General features: G+C 45.6%; 1 protein-coding gene across 2 annotated transcripts in view; it reads left to right on the top strand.

Moving 5' to 3' along the window:
• The window catches only part of pds5b (PDS5 cohesin associated factor B), a 157,270-nt gene that overhangs the window by 66,267 nt on the left and 68,572 nt on the right, over window positions 1-22,431 (top strand). For both annotated transcript variants that reach the window (XM_060897739.1, XM_060897738.1), the window contains exons 9-12: window positions 44-159; window positions 268-362; window positions 3,268-3,413; window positions 8,626-8,777. In XM_060897739.1, the coding sequence (XP_060753722.1) occupies window positions 44-159; window positions 268-362; window positions 3,268-3,413; window positions 8,626-8,777 (509 nt within the window). The remainder of the gene's footprint in view (window positions 1-43; window positions 160-267; window positions 363-3,267; window positions 3,414-8,625; window positions 8,778-22,431) is intronic.

Raw genomic sequence — 22,431 nt, 5'->3', positions numbered from 1 at the left:
AAGGAGTGTGTGTGTGTGTGTGTGTGTGTGTCTGCGCGCGCAGAGTAACGATAATGATGAGAGGCTTCAAGTTGTCAAGCTTCTGGCCAAGATGTTTGGTGCAAAGGACTCCGAGCTCGCCTCCCAGAACAAGCCTCTGTGGCAGTGCTACCTCGGGAGGTAGAGCATCATTATTATTTGATTAGCAATGTTCTCTCGTTCTTAACTCATTAAGGTTAGTTTTTGTGAGAGCTGTTTCATTTTCATTAACGACTTTTGCTTTCCCAGATTCAATGATATCCACGTCCCTATTCGACTGGAGTGTGTAAAGTTTGCCAGCCACTGCCTGATGAATCATCCGGATTTAGCTAAAGATCTCACAGGTGAGGGGAATGGGAGGGGCGTGACACTCTGGGAGGTGGGGTGGGGAGGGTGTGTGTGTGTGACTCTGTCGGAGGGGAGGGAGGGCGCCGCGACTCTCTGTCGGAGGGGAGGGAGGGCGCCGCGACTCTCTGTCGGAGGGGAGGGAGGGCGCCGCGACTCTCTGTCGGAGGGGAGGGAGGGCGCCGCGACTCTCTGTCGGAGGGGAGGGGGGGCGCCGCGACTCTCTGTCGGAGGGGAGGGGGGGCGCCGCGACTCTCTGTCGGAGGGGAGGGGGGGCGCCGCGACTCTCTGTCGGAGGGGAGGGGGGGCGCCGCGACTCTCTGTCGGAGGGGAGGGGGGGCGCCGCGACTCTCTGTCGGAGGGGAGGGGGGGCGCCGCGACTCTCTGTCGGAGGGGAGGGGGGGGGCGCCGCGACTCTCTGTCGGAGGGGAGGGGGGGGGGCGCCGCGACTCTCTGTCGGAGGGGAGGGGGGGGCGCCGCGACTCTCTGTCGGAGGGGAGGGGGGGGGCGCCGCGACTCTCTGTCGGAGGGGAGGGGGGGGGCGCCGCGACACTCTGTCGGAGGGGAGGGGGGGGCGCCGCGACTCTCTGTCGGAGGGGAGCGGGGGCGCCGCGACTCTCTGTCGGAGGGGAGGGGGGGCGCCGCGACTCTCTGTCGGAGGGGAGGGGGGGCGCCGCGACTCTCTGTCGGAGGGGAGGGGGGGCGCCGCGACTCTCTGTCGGGGGGGGGGGGGCGCCGCGACTCTCTGTCGGAGGGGGGGGGGGGGCCGCGACTCTCTGTCGGAGGGGAGGGGGGGCGCCGCGACTCTCTGTCGGAGGGGAGCGGGGGCGCCGCGACTCTCTGTCGGAGGGGAGCGGGGGGCGCCGCGACTCTCTGTCGGAGGGGAGCGGGGGCGCCGCGACTCTCTGTCGGAGGGGAGCGGGGGCGCCGCGACTCTCTGTCGGAGGGGGGGGGGCGCCGCGACTCTCTGTCGGAGGGGAGCGGGGGCGCCGCGACTCTCTGTCGGAGGGGAGCGGGGGCGCCGCGACTCTCTGTCGGAGGGGAGCGGGGGCGCCGCGACTCTCTGTCGGGGGGGGGGGGGCGCCGCGGCTCTCTGTCGGAGGGGAGGGGGGGGCGCCGCGGCTCTCTGTCGGGGGGGGCGCCGCGACTCTCTGTCGGGGGGGCGCCGCGGCTCTCTGTCGGGGGGGCGCCGCGGCTCTCTGTCGGAGGGGGGCGCCGCGACTCTCTGTCGGGGGGGGGGGGGGCGCCGCGACTCTCTGTCGGAGGGGAGCGGGGGCGCCGCGACTCTCTGTCGGAGGGGGGGGGGGCGCCGCGACTCTCTGTCGGAGGGGGGGGGGGGCGCCGCGACTCTCTGTCGGAGGGGGGGGGGGCGCCGCGACTCTCTGTCGGAGGGGGGGGGGGCGCCGCGACTCTCTGTCGGAGGGGGGGGGGGCGCCGCGACTCTCTGTCGGAGGGGGGGGGGGCGCCGCGACTCTCTGTCGGAGGGGGGGGGGGCGCCGCGACTCTCTGTCGGAGGGGGGCGCCGCGACTCTCTGTCGGAGGGGGGCGCCGCGACTCTCTGTCGGAGGGGGGCGCCGCGACTCTCTGTCGGAGGGGGGCGCCGCGACTCTCTGTCGGAGGGGGGCGCCGCGGCTCTCTGTCGGAGGGGGGCGCCGCGGCTCTCTGTCGGAGGGGGGCGCCGCGGCTCTCTGTCGGAGGGGGGCGCCGCGGCTCTCTGTCGGAGGGGGGCGCCGCGGCTCTCTGTCGGAGGGGGGCGCCGCGGCTCTCTGTCGGAGGGGGGCGCCGCGGCTCTCTGTCGGAGGGGGGGCGCCGCGGCTCTCTGTCGGAGGGGGGCGCCGCGGCTCTCTGTCGGAGGGGGGCGCCGCGGCTCTCTGTCGGAGGGGGGGCGCCGCGACTCTCTGTCGGAGGGGGGCGCCGCGACTCTCTGTCGGAGGGGGGCGCCGCGACTCTCTGTCGGAGGGGAGCGGGGGCGCCGCGACTCTCTGTCGGAGGGGAGGGGGGGCGCCGCGGCTCTCTGTCGGGGGGGCCCCGCGGCTCTCTGTCGGGGGGGCCCCGCGGCTCTCTGTCGGGGGGGCCCCGCGGCTCTCTGTCGGGGGGGGCCCCGCGGCTCTCTGTCGGGGGGGCCCCGCGGCTCTCTGTCGGGGGGGCCCCGCGGCTCTCTGTCGGGGGGGCCCCGCGGCTCTCTGTCGGGGGGGCCCCGCGGCTCTCTGTCGGGGGGGGGGGGGGGCGCCGCGACTCCTGAAAACACGAGGTTGTTACTCTGTTACCATTTAAAAAAAAAAAAAAGGCATCCTCTCTCTTCTCTGTCAGTCACAGAGCCATTGACCAATCGTATGTTACTGTGAGCTTGTGTATGCAGAAGAGGGTAGATAGCACTTTCCTCTGAGTGGGTTATGTTGCCCTGTGGTGCATTTACGAGCAGCAGTTTGGAAGGTTTCACTTGGCTGCTGTCGCATATCTCAGAGGAACCACGTGTTGGCCTTCACCCTCTCTGATTGGTGGGTGGGATTTGGCGAGACCAATTTGTGGTGGAAAATGGGATTTAAAAAAAAAAAAGTCCCACCAATGTGCAGCAGTAAGTGTGTTGGTGTAGGGTACCATGTGGCACAACACTATTTTAGCTTTTTTTTTTTTTTTTTTTTATTTATTTTTCCCCCCTCCCAATGAAATTTATTAAAGTGGAAGTCATGAATCCACAAGTTTTTATAGATTTTCTGGAGTTGTTGCGACATTTTTTTGGGGAGAAAAATAAAAACGTGCGTCTTTTTGTCCCTGGGGATTAAAATGATTTTGCTTCAGAGTTATTTTCTTTGATTAAGAAAGCAGGAGTGTTCATCTTCTGTGACGAACAGCGTATTATGTAAAAGTAATGACAATTCAGGTGTGAACATTTTGTGCTTTCAGAGTATCTCAAAGTGAGATCTCACGATCCGGAGGAAGCCATTCGGCACGATGTCATCGTGTCCATCGTGACCGCGTCGAAAAAAGACCTCGCTCTCGTCAACGATCACTTGCTGAACTTCGTCAGAGAGAGAACGCTCGACAAGAGGGTGAGTTGTTAAGGGTTGGGGCCTGCTTTTTTTTTTTTTTCATCTCCACTTTCAGCGATTTATAAATAATAATGCAGAGCCTCTCTCTGTCCAGCTGGAGCTCTTTAGCTCTGCGGTTTCTCTCGCGCTGCACTCCATTTCTCTTCCTAATCTAATCTGCAGCCTCTTGGAGCCTCCAGGCAGAGGAGGCCAAATGAAATATATCGAGCCGTAACTCTCATATTGCCGTTTTCCAGCTTTTTCAAATCACATTCGAGGGGCAAACCTGACTATGCCTCGTTCTGCACACCTGCATAAACCACAGTGCGGAGGACATTTTACAGCTCTGTTCAAAGGAAAGCTGGGTTTTTAACCAAAAAAAAGTGCTCTTTCAGGACCAGCTGCGTTTATCACCAAAGATTTTCATCATTCTGATTGCTGGTTCCGACTGAACTGTTTTATATACAGCCTGATGTGGACACACTGTCGAGCAGACGGATTTAAACATTCTCCCCATGTACCCGAGTTTCAAGTGCGTGTTAAAAACTCGAAAATCAAGTTAAAGAAAACTTGGCAGGATTCTTTGTAATTTGTCGGTAATGCGCATATTGTAATTTCGTTAAATTGGGTCACGTTTTCCCAGAGTTCCAGCCCTTGATTAACAAAAGTATACTTTGCCAAATTCATGAGTGTTTTTTCTTTCTGAAATCAGCTCCTCTCAATTTTTGGAGGAATTTCACGAAACTTGGTAAAAGGCCGTGTTGTATGACGGTAATACGCAGATTGCGATTTAATTTTGTTTGTGAAAATTTTCCCAGAGTTTTGACCCTTGATTAAATAACTTGGACAATTTCATGAGGGTGTACGTTCTTCTGAAATAAGCTCCTCTCATGATTTGTGGAGGAATTTCACCAAACTTGGCAAAAGGCTTTGTTATATGACAGTTATACGCAGATTGAAATTATGTTTAATTTGAGCAAATTTTCCCAGAGTTATGCCCTTGATTATTAACAAACTTGTACTTTGGCGATTTCATCAAGGTGCGCTTGCTTTCTGAAATCAACTTCCCTCACAATTTTTATTGTCCCCTGCTGGCCGAAAGGCCCGAAGGGGGACTATGTCGTGGCGATGTCTGTCCGTCCGTTCAGGGAAGGGTACTCACCTTCTGAAATCAGCTTCCCTCACAATTTTTGGGCGAATTTCTTTGTTGTATGTCGGTAATGCACATAGTACAATTTCGTTCAGTTCAGTCTCATTTTACCAGAGGTCTGGCAGCGGGGGATATTGTGCTCTGACAGGGTTGCCGCGGGGTTGTGAAAGGTAGTAAATGAAATTAGACCAAATTAAGGCTTGTAAAACGTAGTAAAAAGTAATAAACGTCATCTGACCAGGTAGTAAATTTTTTAACCTCCATAATGTGTCTAAAATACGTTTTTCAATTTGTGTAATTCACGTGCAAGCCTATCTCCTTGAATTAATAAACTAGCGTGAATTTATTTGTATGTTGCGAGTAGGACCTGAATGACGTCACTATCATAGCGTTACTTCAGATATGGGCAAATGCAAGTTTTCAGACCTCTGGCTGGAGGAAGCTACGTTTAAAGACTGGCTTAGGCCAGTAGTTGGCAACAGCCGAGAGGCTTATTGCAACATCTGTAAGAAAGCTATAAATATTACGTGGATGGGGGTGAAGGCAGTGAAATCACACATGGAATCGAATAGCCATCAAACAAGGATGCGGGGACGAAACGTGCAGCTACCGCTGTCTCTGTTTTGCGTTGGCACTATGGCTACATCTACGTCCTCGACCTCCACTGCTCCCTCAACCTCCACCGCTACCTCAACCTCGTCTGCTCCCACCACCAGTAACGTTAATCCCACCAACAGCATTCAGCCACTCTGCACTACCACCGCTACACTGCAGGCCGAGGTGCTATGGTGTTTAGATTTAGCAACGAAACACCACTCGTTCAAGTCGAATGATGGCATAGGAGAGCTGTTTGGCAAGATGTTCCCGGATTCCCAAATCGCCAAATCGTTCGCTTTGGCCAAGGACAAGACCGGCTACATGATCAAATTTGGCATTGCCCCGTATTTTAAGAGGCAACATTTCAGCTGAAAACAGTCAAAAACGAGATCTCTCAGACTGAGAGCTCTCTTGTTTTTGACTGTTTTCAGCTGAAATATTTTGCAGGCATCCTGAATAAATAATTAACTGACATAATAGTTCGTGTTACTGTAGTTCAAACAGAGAGCTCAACACATCTGCACTTTTCAGCTTTCTCAGTTAAAGTAGCTACTAGACCAGATGTTTATCTCATATACTTGTACATTCTCTACAATAATCACACCGAACATTGTGAAGATCTGTATCCTTCGACGGTGTGCCATGATCTGTTACTTCATGTGCTTTTGAGCATTTCTGGATCACCAGACAGTTGTTTGTTTTAAATAATAGTAATAATACAATTGCGATTCCAAAAAAGTTGGGGTGCTGTGTAAACTGTAAATCAAAACAGAATGCGATGATTTGCTAATCATGGAAACCCTAGATTTCATAATATAGTACAAAGAGAACATATCAAATGTTGAAACTGAGAAATTGTGTTTGAAACAATGCTTATTTTATAATTAAAAAAAAAAGTTGGGACAGGGGCATGTTTACCACTGTGTTGCATCACCTCTACTTTTAACAACTCTGTAAACGTTTGGGAACTGAGGAGACCAATTGCTGCTGTTTTGAAAGAGAAATGTTGTCCCATTCTTGCCTGACAGACAATTTCAGTTGCTCAACAGTTCAGGGTCTCCTTTGTCATATTTTGTGCTTCATAATGTACCAGATGTTTGAAATAGGAGACAGGTCTGGACTGCAGGCAGGCCAGTTTAGCACCCAGACTCTTTTACTACAGAGCCATGCAGTTTTAAAGGATATGGGACATAAAACATAAATGCACGCTATATCAGTTTCTTTCCATTAAAAATATGAATTAATTGCATCAACAAATACAAAATCATCTATTAAATTCAGCAAAATCGTATTCGTGATGATTATATGGCATTTCTGCTCGACTTCCGATATGCATTTTTTGCAACCGGAAGAGCCGCTGTCACGTGATCATACGTCACACAAACTTTCGGGCACAGCACAAGCGGGTAGATGAATGGAGAAGTGGATGACAAGAAAATTGTTTTTATAGTCTTTAAAGTACATTGGACATCATACATTGGACATCATGGTGTATTGTGCTGCTTATGGTTGCAATAATTCCAATGGGAAATGCCCTGGAGTACGTTTTTTTTTGCATTCCCCAAGGACCCGAAGCTGAGGAAAGTGTGGGCTCACCTGCACATGCGCAGTAGGTTTTGCGCATGCGCAGTAGGCTTGGTAGGACAAATCCAAGAGGTAGGATAACTTTACAGAACACCTGTTGAAAAAACTTTGCACCTACTGTTTCCCACAAACTGTGTTCGGACCATTTCACTGAGGATTCTTTCAACATTAATACTCAGGCACTGAGCGATATTAATTCATGAAGTATAAGGATGAGAAAAAAAAAAAAACACTTTAAATTTGGAAGCTGCGCACATTTGCGCCAGGCTGCACAAATGTGCGCAGCTTCCCGATTTAAACTGTTTTTTTCTCATCCTTATACTTCATGTTTCATGAATTAATCTCGCTATTTTTTTTTTTTTTTAAATCGGATCTGCGCGATTCAGCCGTGAAAAAGGCGGCATCCGCCGAAAGGCGCGCTGTTTGCATCCCTACACGGAGGCCAGGGGACAGGGCAGGAATATTTTTGTTGATATGAGTGATCCGGTGCGATTTCGCGACACCCCCCCCCCCCCCCCCCCCGTTGAAGACCTCTGCGCTAAGCGACTGAAAGCCGAGGTAAGGGTTAGTATTATAATTTTGGGTGTATCAATTATTGATTATCATAATTCTGACTCGTTTCGCCATTTTGAATGTTTTCATCTCGGACTCTGGAAGCATTGTATCTCAATCAATCTCGAAAAATATCAGCAAAAAAAAAAACTAGCTTGCAACGGACTTTAGCTAGATCTATGATGAACTTTCAATGTATGATACAAAAATAATACTTCTTTCAACAGATCATTAGCCTTTGAGCAGAATTGTTTTTAACTTACCAGGAAGTGTTATCGAGCCGACCGCTTTCAGTTTCATGAGGGCTGAATGAACTCTCACTCTCAGAATCATCTGACCCGTCAGAGTAAAGACAAGATCCATGTTCATGTGAATTTCCAGCTATCGGTTCGAATTGATAGGGTCTAACTTCACATCTCTGTGAAACATCGGGAATGTCACTGTCGATGGTGTCCATTTCGGTAACCTGTTTACATTAGATACCCAAGCGCTGGCTCCTTGGAAAGTTTTTGTTACGTCATGGGTCACGTGACCACCTAGCTCATTAACGAATCCTTGTTTTACGCTGATGTATAAAAAAACTTGAATAATGTGATGATTTTCACATTTTTGACACCCTGCAGTGATTTAGATGGCATTTCTTATGTCCTTTATACATAATTATGCCCAGGTAAAAATCCATGTCCCATATCCTTTAATATGTGCAGAAAGTGGTTTGGCATTGTCTTGCTGAAAGAAGGAAGGCCTTCCCTGTAAAAGATTTTGTCTGGATGGCAGCATATTGCTCTGAAACATGGATATATCAATCAGCATTAATGATGCCTTCCCAGATGTCCTAAATTGCCCCCGTCCCAACTTTTTTTTTTTTGGGGGGGGGAACGTGTTGCAGACCTGAAACACAGGAATGGATGTACAGTATATTAACAAATGAAATTAAGTTGACCAACTAAACATGAAAAATCTTGGGTTTATTCTGTCTGCAATGAAATACGATTCAAAGTAAATTTAGAAGTAATTTGATTTTTCCATACCATCCCAAATTTATTTATTTTCTCATTTTGGGTTGTAAAAATACCACCTCTGATCATCTCAGCGTCTGATCATGTGTAAGTATGTATTCGTAACCAGCTTATATGAGCAAAACTCTGCTTTTGATTGTGCGTGCTCTCCTTTGGAGGGAGATGATTTGTGCATCCTGCTTCATTATTTATTCCCCAGGAGCTCATTATTGCTTATGAATGTGCAGTTTTTTTTCCCCCCAGAAAACAAGTCATACATCACGAGTCGGCTTGTGTTTTTTATAAATGTTTCCTTGGTATATAATCTCACCCCCCATGCTTTATGTTCCAGTGGAGGGTGCGAAAGGAAGCGATGATGGGCCTCGCACAGATCTATAAGAAGTACGCTCTGCAGGCAGAGGCAGGGAAGGAAGCTTCCAAACAGATCTCCTGGATTAAAGACAAACTGCTACACATCTACTACCAGAACAGTATCGATGACCGGTGAGTGATTGTGTTTACATGTGTTGGGCGGAGGGGTGTGTGAATGCTGTGTATCAAAAATATGATATCCAGCAAAACAATGTGTTACATTAGAGTGAGGAGTGCGACAGTGTAGTGTTATTGGACACCCAGGTGTCATTTTATTTTATTTTTTTTCTTCTCATGTGCGTGTTTATTTATATATATATATATATATATATATATATATATATATATATATACACACACACACACACACACATATCCTACCAGCGCAACGGCCCATTCTATAATTGTGGGTACATGTAGTCATCGTCAACTGTCATTAAACTGGGCGATCCATTCACAGAATCGAGAATAACGGAGTTGACATTTTCACATGGCATGTATAAAAACAGAATTCTATGGATTTTAATCTTTTTTTTTTGAGTAAGAGATTCACTCCGATATTGCAATAACGGAGTTGACAAATAATTTAATCTACTCTTGGTGTAAAATCCTCAACATTTTGTTCAGATTAACAAGAGAAGAAACAGAACATACCTCGCTGCCTTTCTGAAGTTTCCTGCCAGAGGAAGTGACATCACTCGGCACAGGTGTCATGTGTATTTATTAAAGGGATAGTTGGGGATTTTTGACATGAACCTGTATGGCATCCCCATCAATAGTGTCGTGCAAACACACTGACTTACCCCTGACAGCGTCCTGTGAGTCCAGTTCTTGTCCAGTTTTGGTCCAGACGAAAGTAGTCCAGCAAGTTTGTTGGGGTCACGAAAGTAAAACGTTTTTCGTCTCAAAACAGTATGTGTTCAAAAGAGTGATATATTTGCATCACAAAACCATTGCCAAATAAAAAGTCAGACCTCGAAATCGCTTGGCACTATTTTCTCTCCCTTCTCATCACTGCGCGCTGCCGTCAGGTGACAGCCACGGCTGTTTCATTCATTGTTTACTAGTGATGGGAATTTCGGCTCTTTTGGCTCTGCTTACTATAAGGAGCCGGCTCTTTCGGAAGATTTTTTATAATTATTTCTCATGACTTGTACATTCACATCGAGTACACATATCAATGCAAATTAACACGAAGGGATTTACTAGACCAATTTATATCTGGAACTATTTTCAGCCACAGCACAGGCAAAGCACCGCTGCAGGCGCAAAGACACCGCGCAGCGCCTGAAAACGGGTGCGCAGCGCCTGAAAACCCGTTTTCAGGCGCTGCGCGGTGTCTTTGCGCCTTCCTTTTTCTACCTATTCCTTTAATTGCTGCAATTAACTAGTTAATTCTGATTCTATTTCTCCTCTCAGTTATAATCTGTCCTGCTTTTGAAAAGATCCTCTCTGAGGGGACAGATGCTGCCACTATACACATCCTCCGTGCCATCACGTGTGTAAGCCGTGGATAGAGTGCAGCCTTGGTCTCCCACCAGCTTAGTGGGTCTGCGTTTCGCTGTCACCTGGTGGCAGCATGCAGTGATAAGAAGGGAGAGAAAATAGTGCCAAGCGATTTCGAGGTCTGACTTTTTATTTGACAACGGTTTTGTGATGCAAATATATCACTCTTTTGAACACATACTGTTTTGAGACGAAAAACGTTTTATTTTCGTGACCCCAACAAACTTGCCGGACTACTTTTGTCTGGACCAAAACTGGACAAGAACTGGACTCGCAGGATGCTGTCAGGGGTAAGTCAGTGTGTTTGCACGACACTATTGATGGGGATGCCATACAGATTCATGTCAAAAATCCCAAACTATCCTTTTAAGTCTTTGTCGATTATATGCGGTTTTACAACAGTTAAGTGTTGACTAGGGATGTTAACCGATGACCATTTGACCAGTGGGTGACCGAATCAACGTCAACCGGTTAATTTTTTTTTGGTTATCGGTGAAAAAAAAAAAATCAATCGTTTTGAAGCTGCCAATTTTGGAGCGGAGAACCTGGAATTCTGTGTTTGTAAACGCTTGGGCATGCCATGCGGTGTAAGGACGACAGCTGACAAATCAGAAACACCCATTCAGTCATGTCCCGCCCTCCCGCCCCAGTTAAAGACAGCTGACAAATCAGAAACACCCATTCAGTCATGTCCCACCCTCCCGCCCCAGTTAAAGACAGCTGACAAATCAGAAACACCCATTCAGTCATGTCCCGCCCTCCCACCCCAGTTAAAGACAGCTGACAAATCAGAAACACCCATTGTCATGTCCCGCCCTCCCGCCCCAGTTAAAGACAGCTGACAAATCAGAAACACCCATTCAGTCATGTCCCGCCCTCCCACCCCAGTTAAAGACAGCTGACAAATCAGAAACACCCATTCAGTCATGTCCCGCCCTCCCGTTGCCGCTCGGCGAAAGAAAAAAGTGTAGACACAGGCTTTTTAGCTTACAAATTACTATTCTGTTTTTTTTTTTTAATTATTATTAGAAGGCACATGGAGTTTAGTCCTGCCTTGGCCAGTGCATTCTGAAAGTATGTTTCGGTCTGTAGCCAACAATGCATGTTATTGCAGATCATATCTCTCCACACAAACTAAAGGCGCAGATGCCGACTTTTTCACGGCTTTTTCATGGACTGTAACGGCATTTGCTTATGTAGTAATTTTAATACAGAATTTACTCTGATGAAATTATTCAGACACTCCAATGCCCCCCCCCCCCCCCCCCCCCCCAAAAAAAAAAAAAATCGGATCTGCACGAGCCGTGAAAAAGGCGCGCCGTTTGCATCCCTGTTTAAACTCATAGGTTAACCGACTTTAACCGGCTAATGAGGCTCGGTGGTCAGTCAAGATTTTTTTTAGTTTTCACCATCCCTAGTGTTGACGAGAACTTTTTTTTTTAATGACCTGAAATTTCAAATAATACAGAAAATAGACTTTCTCTGCAATTGATTTTATAACTGTTAATAAAACAAGCCCCAAAAAACACAGTGAATCACTTCATGTTTATTCAAGTTGAAGGGATGAATCAGGAGTTGAAGACCAATCGGCCAATGGTGGGGGGGGCGGCGTCATTTAGTGACTGTTTTATGGATAAATTGGGTCTAAAATGTACATCAAGCAGCGCTATTGGTGAAAGTTTTCCATAATTTGCATTGTTATTGCTCAAAATTCATTCAATAAAGATTTCTTTTGTGAAAAATAACCAAAAGGTTTATCTCAGAGACCTGAAATGTACCCCGGATTCTAAAATGACACATCTGCTTATAAAAATTAAAAGTCCCTATAATGTATGCTAACAACTCTTAAACGCCATTCACGCGCTGTCTTTTAGTTGTGCAGTCCCTGATTGCATATACCTATAACACATATAACCACAGTATACACCACGTATATACACAATGCTCGAAAAAACTCATGTCCGAGGCGACAAAAGTCTGTGCAAGGACGAGTAAAACTTTTAATGGTAATCGTCCGATTGGACGACAAAAGTTAGTGCTGGTAACCTAAGCAACACGGGCGCCAAGAGAGCAGGGAACCAGTCTAAAGTAGCTCGTCTTGTTTCATGAAAAACGCATTAAAAAATTTTATTCGTCCACACAACAATATATAAAAGTACAAAAATATTTTGAGGAAGTAATTCAAATTTCCTTGTTCTTGGTTATAATTCATCAAAGTAAGCGTGTGTTCGAGTGTACTGGAGAAGCTGGGCTCAGAGGGGTCTACGTAATGACGTAATTATACCAACTGGCTAAGGGCGACGAGGGTGAAGGACATTAGGGTGCATCAGTCGCCGTCACTTTCATAAAATCTGATGCATTTTTGTTTGGGTGTTCCTTTTCACCAATAAAGACATCCTCTAAAAGTTTTTTGACCATATTCAGAAGTCTAATGGTGGCACCATGAGGTTCATTTTTTGCCAAAAAACGCTTATTTTATGTTTTCGCGTAAGGTTTGAATCACAATGTTGGACTCCATTTATTGATTTCCTGTGAGCCAGAGATCATGTTAAGAACCTTTGCGAGGGATTGAGAAGCGTTAATGTGATTCATAATACATTTGTATTGTTTAAAAGTAGTTGAACAATGATTCAGTGAACAGCTAAAACTCAAACTGTGCTTGATAATATATTTAGAATATGGACTAAAAATGTGTATCTAAGATATTTGGTATACTCTATAAGGTGCCATAATGTTTCATGAAAAGTGATCGAAATTTTGTCATAAAATAGCAGCTTTTTCCATAACTTTGAGCTCCTGGTGCCACCATTAAACTTGTGAATTTTGTCAAAATATTTCACCCAGTGTGTTTTCTTACCAAAAGGAACATGAAAACAAAAATGCATCATGATCGGAGGAACTTTTCATTTTTAGGGGGAAACTGATGCACCCTAATGGACATCGTGTGCCAGCAGCACGGTTGAAGCAGGCAGGTGTCAAACTTGTCACGATTGGAGTTAATAATAAACGACATCACTGAATAATGTTCCTTACCTCTAATCAGTGAGTGTGTGTGTGTGTGTGTGTGTGTATATATATTAGTGCTGTCAAAAATGTCGCGTTATTAACGCGTTAACTTGACTCAATTTTAACGGCGATAATTTTTTTTATCGCGAGATTAACGCTCTGTGACATGATGCCAAGCCCCGCACAGCCAGAGTCCTCTGCCCTCCCCCGAAGAGCCACGGTGCTCGGCTTAGGTTTTGTTTTCCCATCGGCGGCTCCAGCCCGACTTTGCAGTGGCTGTGACAAGACGTGTTATGCTCTGCAATAAAAAAAAAAACATTGGTACAACCAGTGTTCGAACTATGCCGATATTTTCGGGGGGGTCCCTTTTTTTCCCCGGGGGGGGGGGTGCTTGCGCTTGTCTCAAAGCGCGGATCTCCATCGCACGCTCACTTCTGATATGCAAATGCTTCCCGTTACACACGATTGCTATGTCAATAAACATCATTTTGCCAATATTTTAGAGACCCCCCAACATTTCCCAAATCATGTTTTCAAGGGATCTCATGTCTGTTTCAGGGGATCTCGGATGCCCCGAGTACCCCCGTAGTTCGAACGGTGAGCAAGCCCATTCACTTTTTTATGCTGATAAGAGAATTACAATGGTTTTTCATGTGACAAAAATGTGCGATTAAATTGCGATTAATCGCGAATTAACTATGACAGTTGCGACATTAATCGCGATTAAATATTTTAATCGCTTGACAGCACTAATATATATGTATATAAAAAATGATTTTATTTTATTGTTTTTGATGGTTTCATATATTTAGTAATTATCATTTTTATTTTCTAAATATTTATCAACATACCGCCATTGTGGCACGGGAGCCTGTGACTGGTGGACAGCTGACAAAGGGTGTCTCACATTGGTTGTAAATCGTGATGCAAAAATCGTAAACGCATACGGGACCCGCTGATTGGCTGTTCACATACTGAAGCCAAGCGGAAACGTCTGGCGTTTGTTGCTGTTGTCCGAGGAAAACTACAGCTAAAAAAGCTCGACTGCTGGATTACTTGGGCAGTCTTAGTCAGAAAGAAGCGAAGGATAGATAAACACAGAAATTAGAGTTTATTAGCGGTTATGATCCGTACAAAATGTCTCGAAATGACTGGAGTGACGGTGCAGATTTGTGGCCTAGCGTTAGCTACATGTTGGAATATACGTTCTTTTTCCCGAAAAGTCCCGACACGTAAGAACAGTTTAAAAAAAAAAAAACTACAGAACCAAGAAAACCTTCTTTGTGAAAATACTTTTTCCCGACATCAGCTTTTGGAAACAGAATGTTGCAAAAACCAAAGCATTTACTCTCGAAAGCCAGGATCTTTGTGGGCTGCAAGTAGTTGGCAACACAACAATTGCGATAAAATGTGCGAATTAGCGACAGTTTTCACTTGGAATCACACTGAATTGATATTCGCATATTTTACCGCAATTGTTGTGTCTCCAACTAGTCGCAGGCTGTCGCAGCCCAGTGAGATACTGTCTCGCACTTCCTGTCTCACGGAAACTGACTTGAGAAGGGTTCGTGACGGTTTTGTGACACCAGCGATGCATTTGCAGCCATTTTGAGAGAAATTTTGTCGCACAAATTTTTTGAACATGTTCAAAATTTCAGCGATGAAGGAGCGACGCTTTGCAACAAAGGAGCAACACTTTGCGACTCATGCGAGGAAATTGAGAAGCCCCGCGAATGTTTCAAGACACTTTTGAAACTCTCTCGCGAATGACGTTCGCAATTTGTCGCAAGCTGTTGCAGCCCCGTGAGATACTACCTAAAGGACTCCGACCTGAACTGTGGGCTGGATGGTAAACTGTTCCTGCCCCTCCACGTCTCCGCTCCGCAACCCCAAGGACATGTAGTTACACAGCTGTCTGCACTCAATCATTTATACAGCGATGCTTATTCTTGTTAAAACGATATCTGAAGTGTTAATTGTAAAATCACAAAATATCTTGCTCTAGACTTTCAAACAATGTTGTAAGCTTTTATTTGAATTTTATCTAAAGGGGTGTTCACACGGCACATATTTGCATCGATGCTGCACCGATGTATTTTGTTGCGATGCATCTTACACCGGTGTAAATTTTGTGGCGCGTTCACACGTCACAAACCTGCTTACTAGAGAGAAGCGTGTTAGCACCGGTGCAGCCCCACAGTTTTTGTGACCGTGCAATACGATAGTAATAATGTGGAAATGAAATATGCGCATGCGTGAAAATGTACTTCCTTTTCCCGGTTGTCATGGCATCACCAAGCGCCGGGAAAACAACGTGGACGAAGACACCAGTGTTGCCAGATACTGCTTACGTTTTCCAGCCCAATATATGTTCAGATCCGCCAAAATGCACTTAAAACCGCCCAATCTGGCAACACTGGAAGACACGCAGTTCTGTTGTTGTTGATATTCGCCATTTTGGAAGCGCAAAATACCAGGATGCAAATTATGCAATGCCCGTATGTAATCAACTCTCCTCACGCGTAGCGAGTCTACGCCTGTAGCGTTCAGACGTCCCATTTTATATCGGTGCTGCCCCGCAAACTAGCATTTACTCCGGAGTAAATTTCTTAAACCACCTCCCGAGCAGGGTCAGATTTGCACCGGTTTAAGCAGCTTTCAGGGGCTACACCGGTATAACTTTGTACCGTGTGAACGCTCTACCGGGGCAGCCCCGGTGCTACACCGGAGTAAAAGTTGCCGTGTGAACACCCCTTAATAGTGGATGGTACAGTCATTGCAAACACTAACAGAATCCGCACATTCCAGTTGTAGCTGTAGTCATATAGTAACTATAATCATTCTTGTAATAATAATTTCAATAAACGGTTAATGTTCAGTTCCCTTTTCATTTATTCTCGATTCAAAGGCACAGCTGAGTCACACAGTTCAGTGTGTAACGGACAATCACAATTTTATCCAAAATAGTTTTTCCTGCCTTAGTTGACTTTAATTTCCATTTCACATGCGTGCAGCTGTTGTAAATTTCAGTGTGTTTTGTGTAAAACGCTCTCGAACTATAGGTTCATTTCTACACTCTGGTTCCATGGTGACATTTTGTACAGGACTGGGTTCCTTTGATGATGAACAAAACTCCAGCATTATTATTATTATTATTATTATTATTATTATTATTATTATACTCATTAAAAACTCTCCACAGCTTAATATACCCTAAATTATTCATTCCTTTGCTACTCGAACTTCTTTCTTTCTGAATGTGTCTGCATATATTGGTGTTATGTTTTTTTGGATTTAAGAGAATTATACTGATTCACCTATTTAAAAAAAAAAAATCAAATGCAATCTGTTCTCTCCAAAATAAAATGAAGCTCTGGGCAAGTGGAATTGTTTTTGGGGAAAGTATGTTTTGGGTGCTGCTCACCCATTGGGCAAGTAAGACGGGGAGATTTTTTCTTCGAGGACGTTTTTAAATATATAATACACCATATTACACACGCAAAATATACCCAAATACCTCCCAGGAGTTGTGTTAACTGAGACTTTTACCAAATTTTTAAAGCCTCGAGAGACGTTCTGAAGGCCAGCTGTCATTTCTATGGATTCAGAATAAGGCGTCGTCCAGGCATGTATGGTATTCTTCGAACGTTTTCAGCTGGTGGAACAGTTTGAGTCTCTTTGCCTGCACTACTTCACAAGCAGGACATCCGAGTTTACAAACACAATCATGTGTTGCCGCATTTCACAACCTCAGCTGAGGGGTTTCATATCAGCAAATCACTCCCAATCACTGCAGCTTCCCTGAACGCACAAATAATCCATAAACATCCGTACTTGAGCTGTGATTGATTTCCGACTGATGGACTGTCGAGAAACTAACAGCCATGTGCTATTCAGACTCGCTAGTTGTTTATTATAATAATAATAATAATAATAGTTAAATTTATATGGCGCCTTTCAAGAAACCCAAGGACGCTTAACAATTATAGACAAGAAAAAAAAATTTAAAAATAAATAATCTCATCTCATTATCTGTAGCCGCTTTATCCTTCTACAGGGTCGCAGGCAAGCTGGAGCCTATCCCAGCTGACTACGGGCGAAAGGCAGGGTACACCCTGGACAAGTCGCCAGGTCATCACAGGGCTGACACATAGACACAGACAACCATTCACACTCACATTCACACCTACAGTCAATTTAGAGTCACCAGTTAACCTAACCTGCATGTCTTTGGACTGTGGGGGAAACTGGAGCACCCGGAGGAAACCCATGCAGACACGGGGAGAACATGCAAACTCCACACAGAAAGGCCCTCGCCGGCCACGGGGCTCGAACCCGGACCTTCTTGCTGTGAGGCGACAGCGCTAACCACTACACCACCGTGCCGCCCAAAATAAATAATAAATAAATAAAAATTAAAAAATAAAGTAAAAAGTCCACCAAGTAGGGGTCAGGATGTAATTCCAGTGGTGTAGCAGCCACAGTCCCACCAAAAGGCGCACAAAAACGAGTCCCACATCTCCAGCACCGCCGCCGTGACGCCGTCAGCAACATCGCTCGAACACCATGCCATGGATCCACAAAGCGAGCAGAGAAGCTCCGCCATGCAGAGCGCTGGTATATCCAAACCGCCTGCACAGCCGCCGCGACACCACTGAGCAACATCGCTCAGAACATCACGCCAAGCGTTAAAGCACAGAGCGCTGGACAACGAGCTCACTGCAGTCCATACCTGCTTACCTTAATCTGGAATACTGACGTCTCCCTGGCCACGCCTCTCTCACTTCTTTTCCACACTGCTCCAAAGCCATGGCTGATATCAATCAGAGCACGATAGGACAGTGGCGTTCTAGAAACGAAGTATAGGACCACCTTGGATGCTAGAAATGGTCGCTGTAGATTATATTTCATTCATTTGCATTTGTTTTTGTTTTTAATCCTCAGGACATGCAGTGAGGTAGCTTGAAATGTGCGTCTTATTTTCTCAAGATTTGGTCTCTTCTAACACTTAGTTGGGTTTCGGATTTAAACGGATCCTGATTTCGGTCAAAGTAGACGGCTTTTCGATTTCGTAATCAGTGAAATTTAATTCAGTCTGAAATGTGGTCATTATGATGTATGTTTGTTTCTGTATTATCTCATAAAATATCAGGCCATCCTGTGGCTGGGAAGCTCTTTAATTTGAGGGGATTAAAGCAAATAACGTGCATGAAATCGCTCGCTTCGTGCAGTCAAGCAGACAGAGGAAGTCCGTGTGTGTGTGCGCGCATGCGCAGGTTTACCTTTGAGCGTGCACTGACAGTTCCATCATTCTGTCGCTAAACAAACAGCTGATCACACCGAGGTGCTCGCTGACTGCCGATATTTATTAGTTTGGTCCTGCGTTACCTTTCCTTCGTATATAACAATACGTCTTTTTCTTCTCGCTTTCCGTTACTGTAGTCGGTCTTTCACGTTTCATTCGCACACCCACACACGTCCTCCATTTTTCTCTCCTGGTTCAAATTTATATCCCACAATGCCTTGCGCGAACGGGGAAAGCCCACCACGTCATGTATGATGTAGTATCTTGTATTGTGTCATGGTGAAGCAGGAAAAAAATAGCGGAGAATTTAGGGCCACGTGGCTCTGTTTTCATGAATTGGAATGTTGTATTTAAAAAAAAAAAAGCTAATAAAATTGGAAGTCTGTGATTTGGAATTCAGTAGCTTTCGGTCCACTAAACAAAAATAATTGGGTGTCGGGGAAAATTCTTTGCATGACGTACACTTGAAAGGCAGTCGAGCTTTCAGGAATGTCTATAAAATGACTGATTCAAGGCACATCGAAATATCCCGGCATTCCAACCTGGAAGTCCGTTTTTTCCAAACGAGTTTCCTCAGCGACATTGTACGCTTTTTTTTTTTTGTGTGTGTGCTAAAGCCATGACGTGATCTGTTTTGGAAATCGTATTGCACATATCTTGCAGGCTAATTGTAGAATAAATAAATAAAATGATTCTTGCACCTTTTAATAATTCTTCATGGAGCTTTTGTCTTTTTAATGCATCTTCCAGTTTCCATCGTTCCATCAAATCCATATTTATACACAGATAAGAACATCAGCACCAGATGTTCAGTTTGTTTTGAAACACCTGGCCGTGCCCAGAGAGATGCTTCTCATCACTGAGCTGTTTTTGTCTCCTGAATCTTGCCATCGGCTCTTTATCTTTCTCACTGTTGCACCATTCCAGGCCTGTGTGATGGAATAATAATGATGTAGAGCGCTATGAATACACACTTCCCCGTCCCCAGAGGGATTGAGTAGCTGCAGGGAGAAGGCACAGATATCATCTGCACAATGAGGAGAGAGCAAGAGAGAGCACGCGTCTGGCTTTGTCACTCATTTCCTGTTTATATTTACAGACGTTTCACAGCGTTGTATCACATCTCTGTATTTGTATTGCAAATCAGTGTTTGGAGATGGTAGCGACGAGTGTGCGATCTGGGAGGCGAAATATGCCGAGATGCGCATTTCTCACTTTTTTTTTTGGAAAGAAGTGTTCATTTCAGAAAAAGGGGCGGAACTGAGCGTCTGTTTCAAGTTGCGAGTTCCCTCCATCCAGCCCCAAAGAGAAATCAATTACATTGAAATCCCTTTTTCTTTTTTTTTAAATAATTATGTCTATACGTTTAAAGCTAGCCGCACACTACGCCGATCCACTAGGGGTGTGTAAAAATATCGATACGGCGATATATTGCGATACTTTGTCTTCCGATTCAATATCGATACTCAAAATTTGAATATCGATATTTTTTCAAATGATAAAATCATGTTTCAGACGGGTTGTAAATCCAGTACGACTTCCGCACCTCCGCTCCGCGAGGTGTCGCTGTGCCGCTACCTCACTGCAAGGCACTCTTCGTCTTCTCTTTTTTCCCCGGCGGTTGCAGTGAGGAAAAAAAACAGGCAAGCATGGCTGTTAACATAAACCTAGAGACGCCGCCGAACTTTAAGGCAGATGTTTGGAGGCACTTTGGATTCCAGAGGAAAGGAGAAAAAAAACAGTGAGCCGGACAAAGAGAATGCACTTTGCAAAACCTGTTTCGCTCCAATTAAATTAAGATGCTCCAATTAAGATGCCCACTGCACTTTTCAATGTGTTTCAGACAGTGTGTTGTTCCTGCAAAATAAGCACAAGTTAAATGTTCTCCGGTATATGTTCTCAAGTTTACAAAGAACAAATTGATATTAGTGTTAGCACTGAAATGCATGTGCAGTCTGCAGTGCAAGTTTTAAGTTTTCATAAAACAATTTGATTCTGCTTGTTAAGCAGCACTGATGTGTCCATGCTTACAGAAAAGTTGAGAATACTAGCACAGAAATGGGAATTTTCTGTATGTTGTAGTGAAGCAGCTCTTGGTTTTGCCAGCAGTGGAATAGAGACAAATATATGTTTGGCAAGAGTGTGTAGTTATGTATGTGAAATGTAATTTTACAGTGGTCAATAAATTCTGATTTTCTTCAGTGACACAGATATTGTGATGTGGTTGAAATTTCTTGCAATATATCGATTATCGCAGAATCGCTGTACCGTGATATTATCGTTATCGTGGGCAAAATATCGCCATAGTATCGTATCGTGAGGTATCTGGTGATACACCCAGCCCTACGATCCACGCGGTACCGAACCGACCCATTTCAGAGCCGACTCCCGACAGGGCACGCACATATCCCCGACTAACTCACGACTGTTGACGAGTGCAGTCGCGATTGAAGCGACACCAAACGCGATTATGCGAACTAAGCAACATCATAAACATTCCGCTAAATATCACATGACAATAGCTTTGTGATTGGCTATTGGATATAGTTACTGTTAAATCCAACACTTGAAGATGCTACAGGCTGAATTACAAATGACACAACACGGAATATGTAGCGCACTATCTAGGCTGCATGAGCTATTATTCCCAACCTTAAATAGTGCACTTATATAGGGGAGTTAAAGCGATTTGGAATTCAGCCACACAATTTGAGCAGAGTGGCTTTCCAGCCCACTGGGTCTATGGATAAAGCTTCAGTCTATGGAATTACAGTATAAACCTGCATTAGGTGCTACCAACACGTATTTCTCGCGCTAGAAATTGTGTTTAATGATGTCACGTGTTCTATGCGAAAGATATGATTGGCTATTGCTAGCGACTCTCACCGATCAGTCTGGCTCCCGATTAGTTTTTCGAATCGGCTGTGAGATGAGTCGGTACCATCGAAAACTAGTCTTTACGCCTGACTCGCGACTTCAGTTGGCTCGGTACGCTGAAAATCGGCGTAGCGTGCGGCTAGCTTTAGAAAAGCATACAAACTTTCCTCATTGGAACGTCTCTCGTAGCTGTTGTATCGTCTTTGCAGGTTTCGACTGCTGCTGATTTTTCTTTTTAATTTTTAATCGTTTTACACATCTCAAGCTGAAAAGAATTCCCACTTGTGCAGTTTATATTTAAAATATTTTTATTTATATAATACAAGGTAGAGCCCTGCACTCCCGCGGGACCCGACACAAAGCAGTGCGGCGCGGGACAAATTTTGAAAGCTCATTGCGGGCGCGGGCGGGAGGGGGAGTGCACAATGCGGGAGCGGGCGGGAGAGGTGATAAGCTGCAGTCCCGCTAACTTAAAAACGTGTTTTAAATAAAATTTATAAATTATTAATTTATGTCTATCATATATATAATTTGTGCTGGATATTTTATTTGGCATTAATAAAAACATTTTAAGATGCCTAAATTTGCGGATGTGGTCTAATCTCGCGTACGTTTCCGATTCCTTTCCGCTCTTCTGTGTTTGAGATCTCCGATCATGGCAGAAGAGCAGAGCTCCTCTAGTGAAGCTCACAGTGCTTCAGAAGTAAGTGCTGCTTTAAAAAGAGGTGCCTGGCAACGCGCACCCTCGCTACGTGCGCTAGGTGAAGGATCGGTCAGTGGAGAGCTCAGCTAAGCTCAGCATGTTTAATTCCCCAAGCCAATGACAAGAACTTTTGTGAGAAATAACGCGAACGTCTGCATCATGCAGGATTTGCGGGCGGGAGCGGGACTGAAAATCATAATTCTTTGTGGGAGCAGGACTGCACAATGCGGGAGTGGGACTGAAAATTCTGTCCCGCGCGGACCGCTAATACAAGGTACGCTTTTTGTTTTGACCTTTGAGTGCGATGTCTAAAAAAAAAAACGTGTTTAAACATTTGTAGGATTTATTAGGTTTTGATCCAGATAGTCAAGGTCACAGCAAGGTCAAAT

This window comes from Neoarius graeffei, chromosome 17 (genome assembly GCF_027579695.1).
Source record: "Neoarius graeffei isolate fNeoGra1 chromosome 17, fNeoGra1.pri, whole genome shotgun sequence".
In the NCBI taxonomy this organism is placed as follows: Eukaryota; Metazoa; Chordata; class Actinopteri; order Siluriformes; family Ariidae; genus Neoarius; species Neoarius graeffei.
Note: the sequence above shows the minus strand (reverse complement) of the source record. Positions and strands in the feature narration are given on the sequence as shown.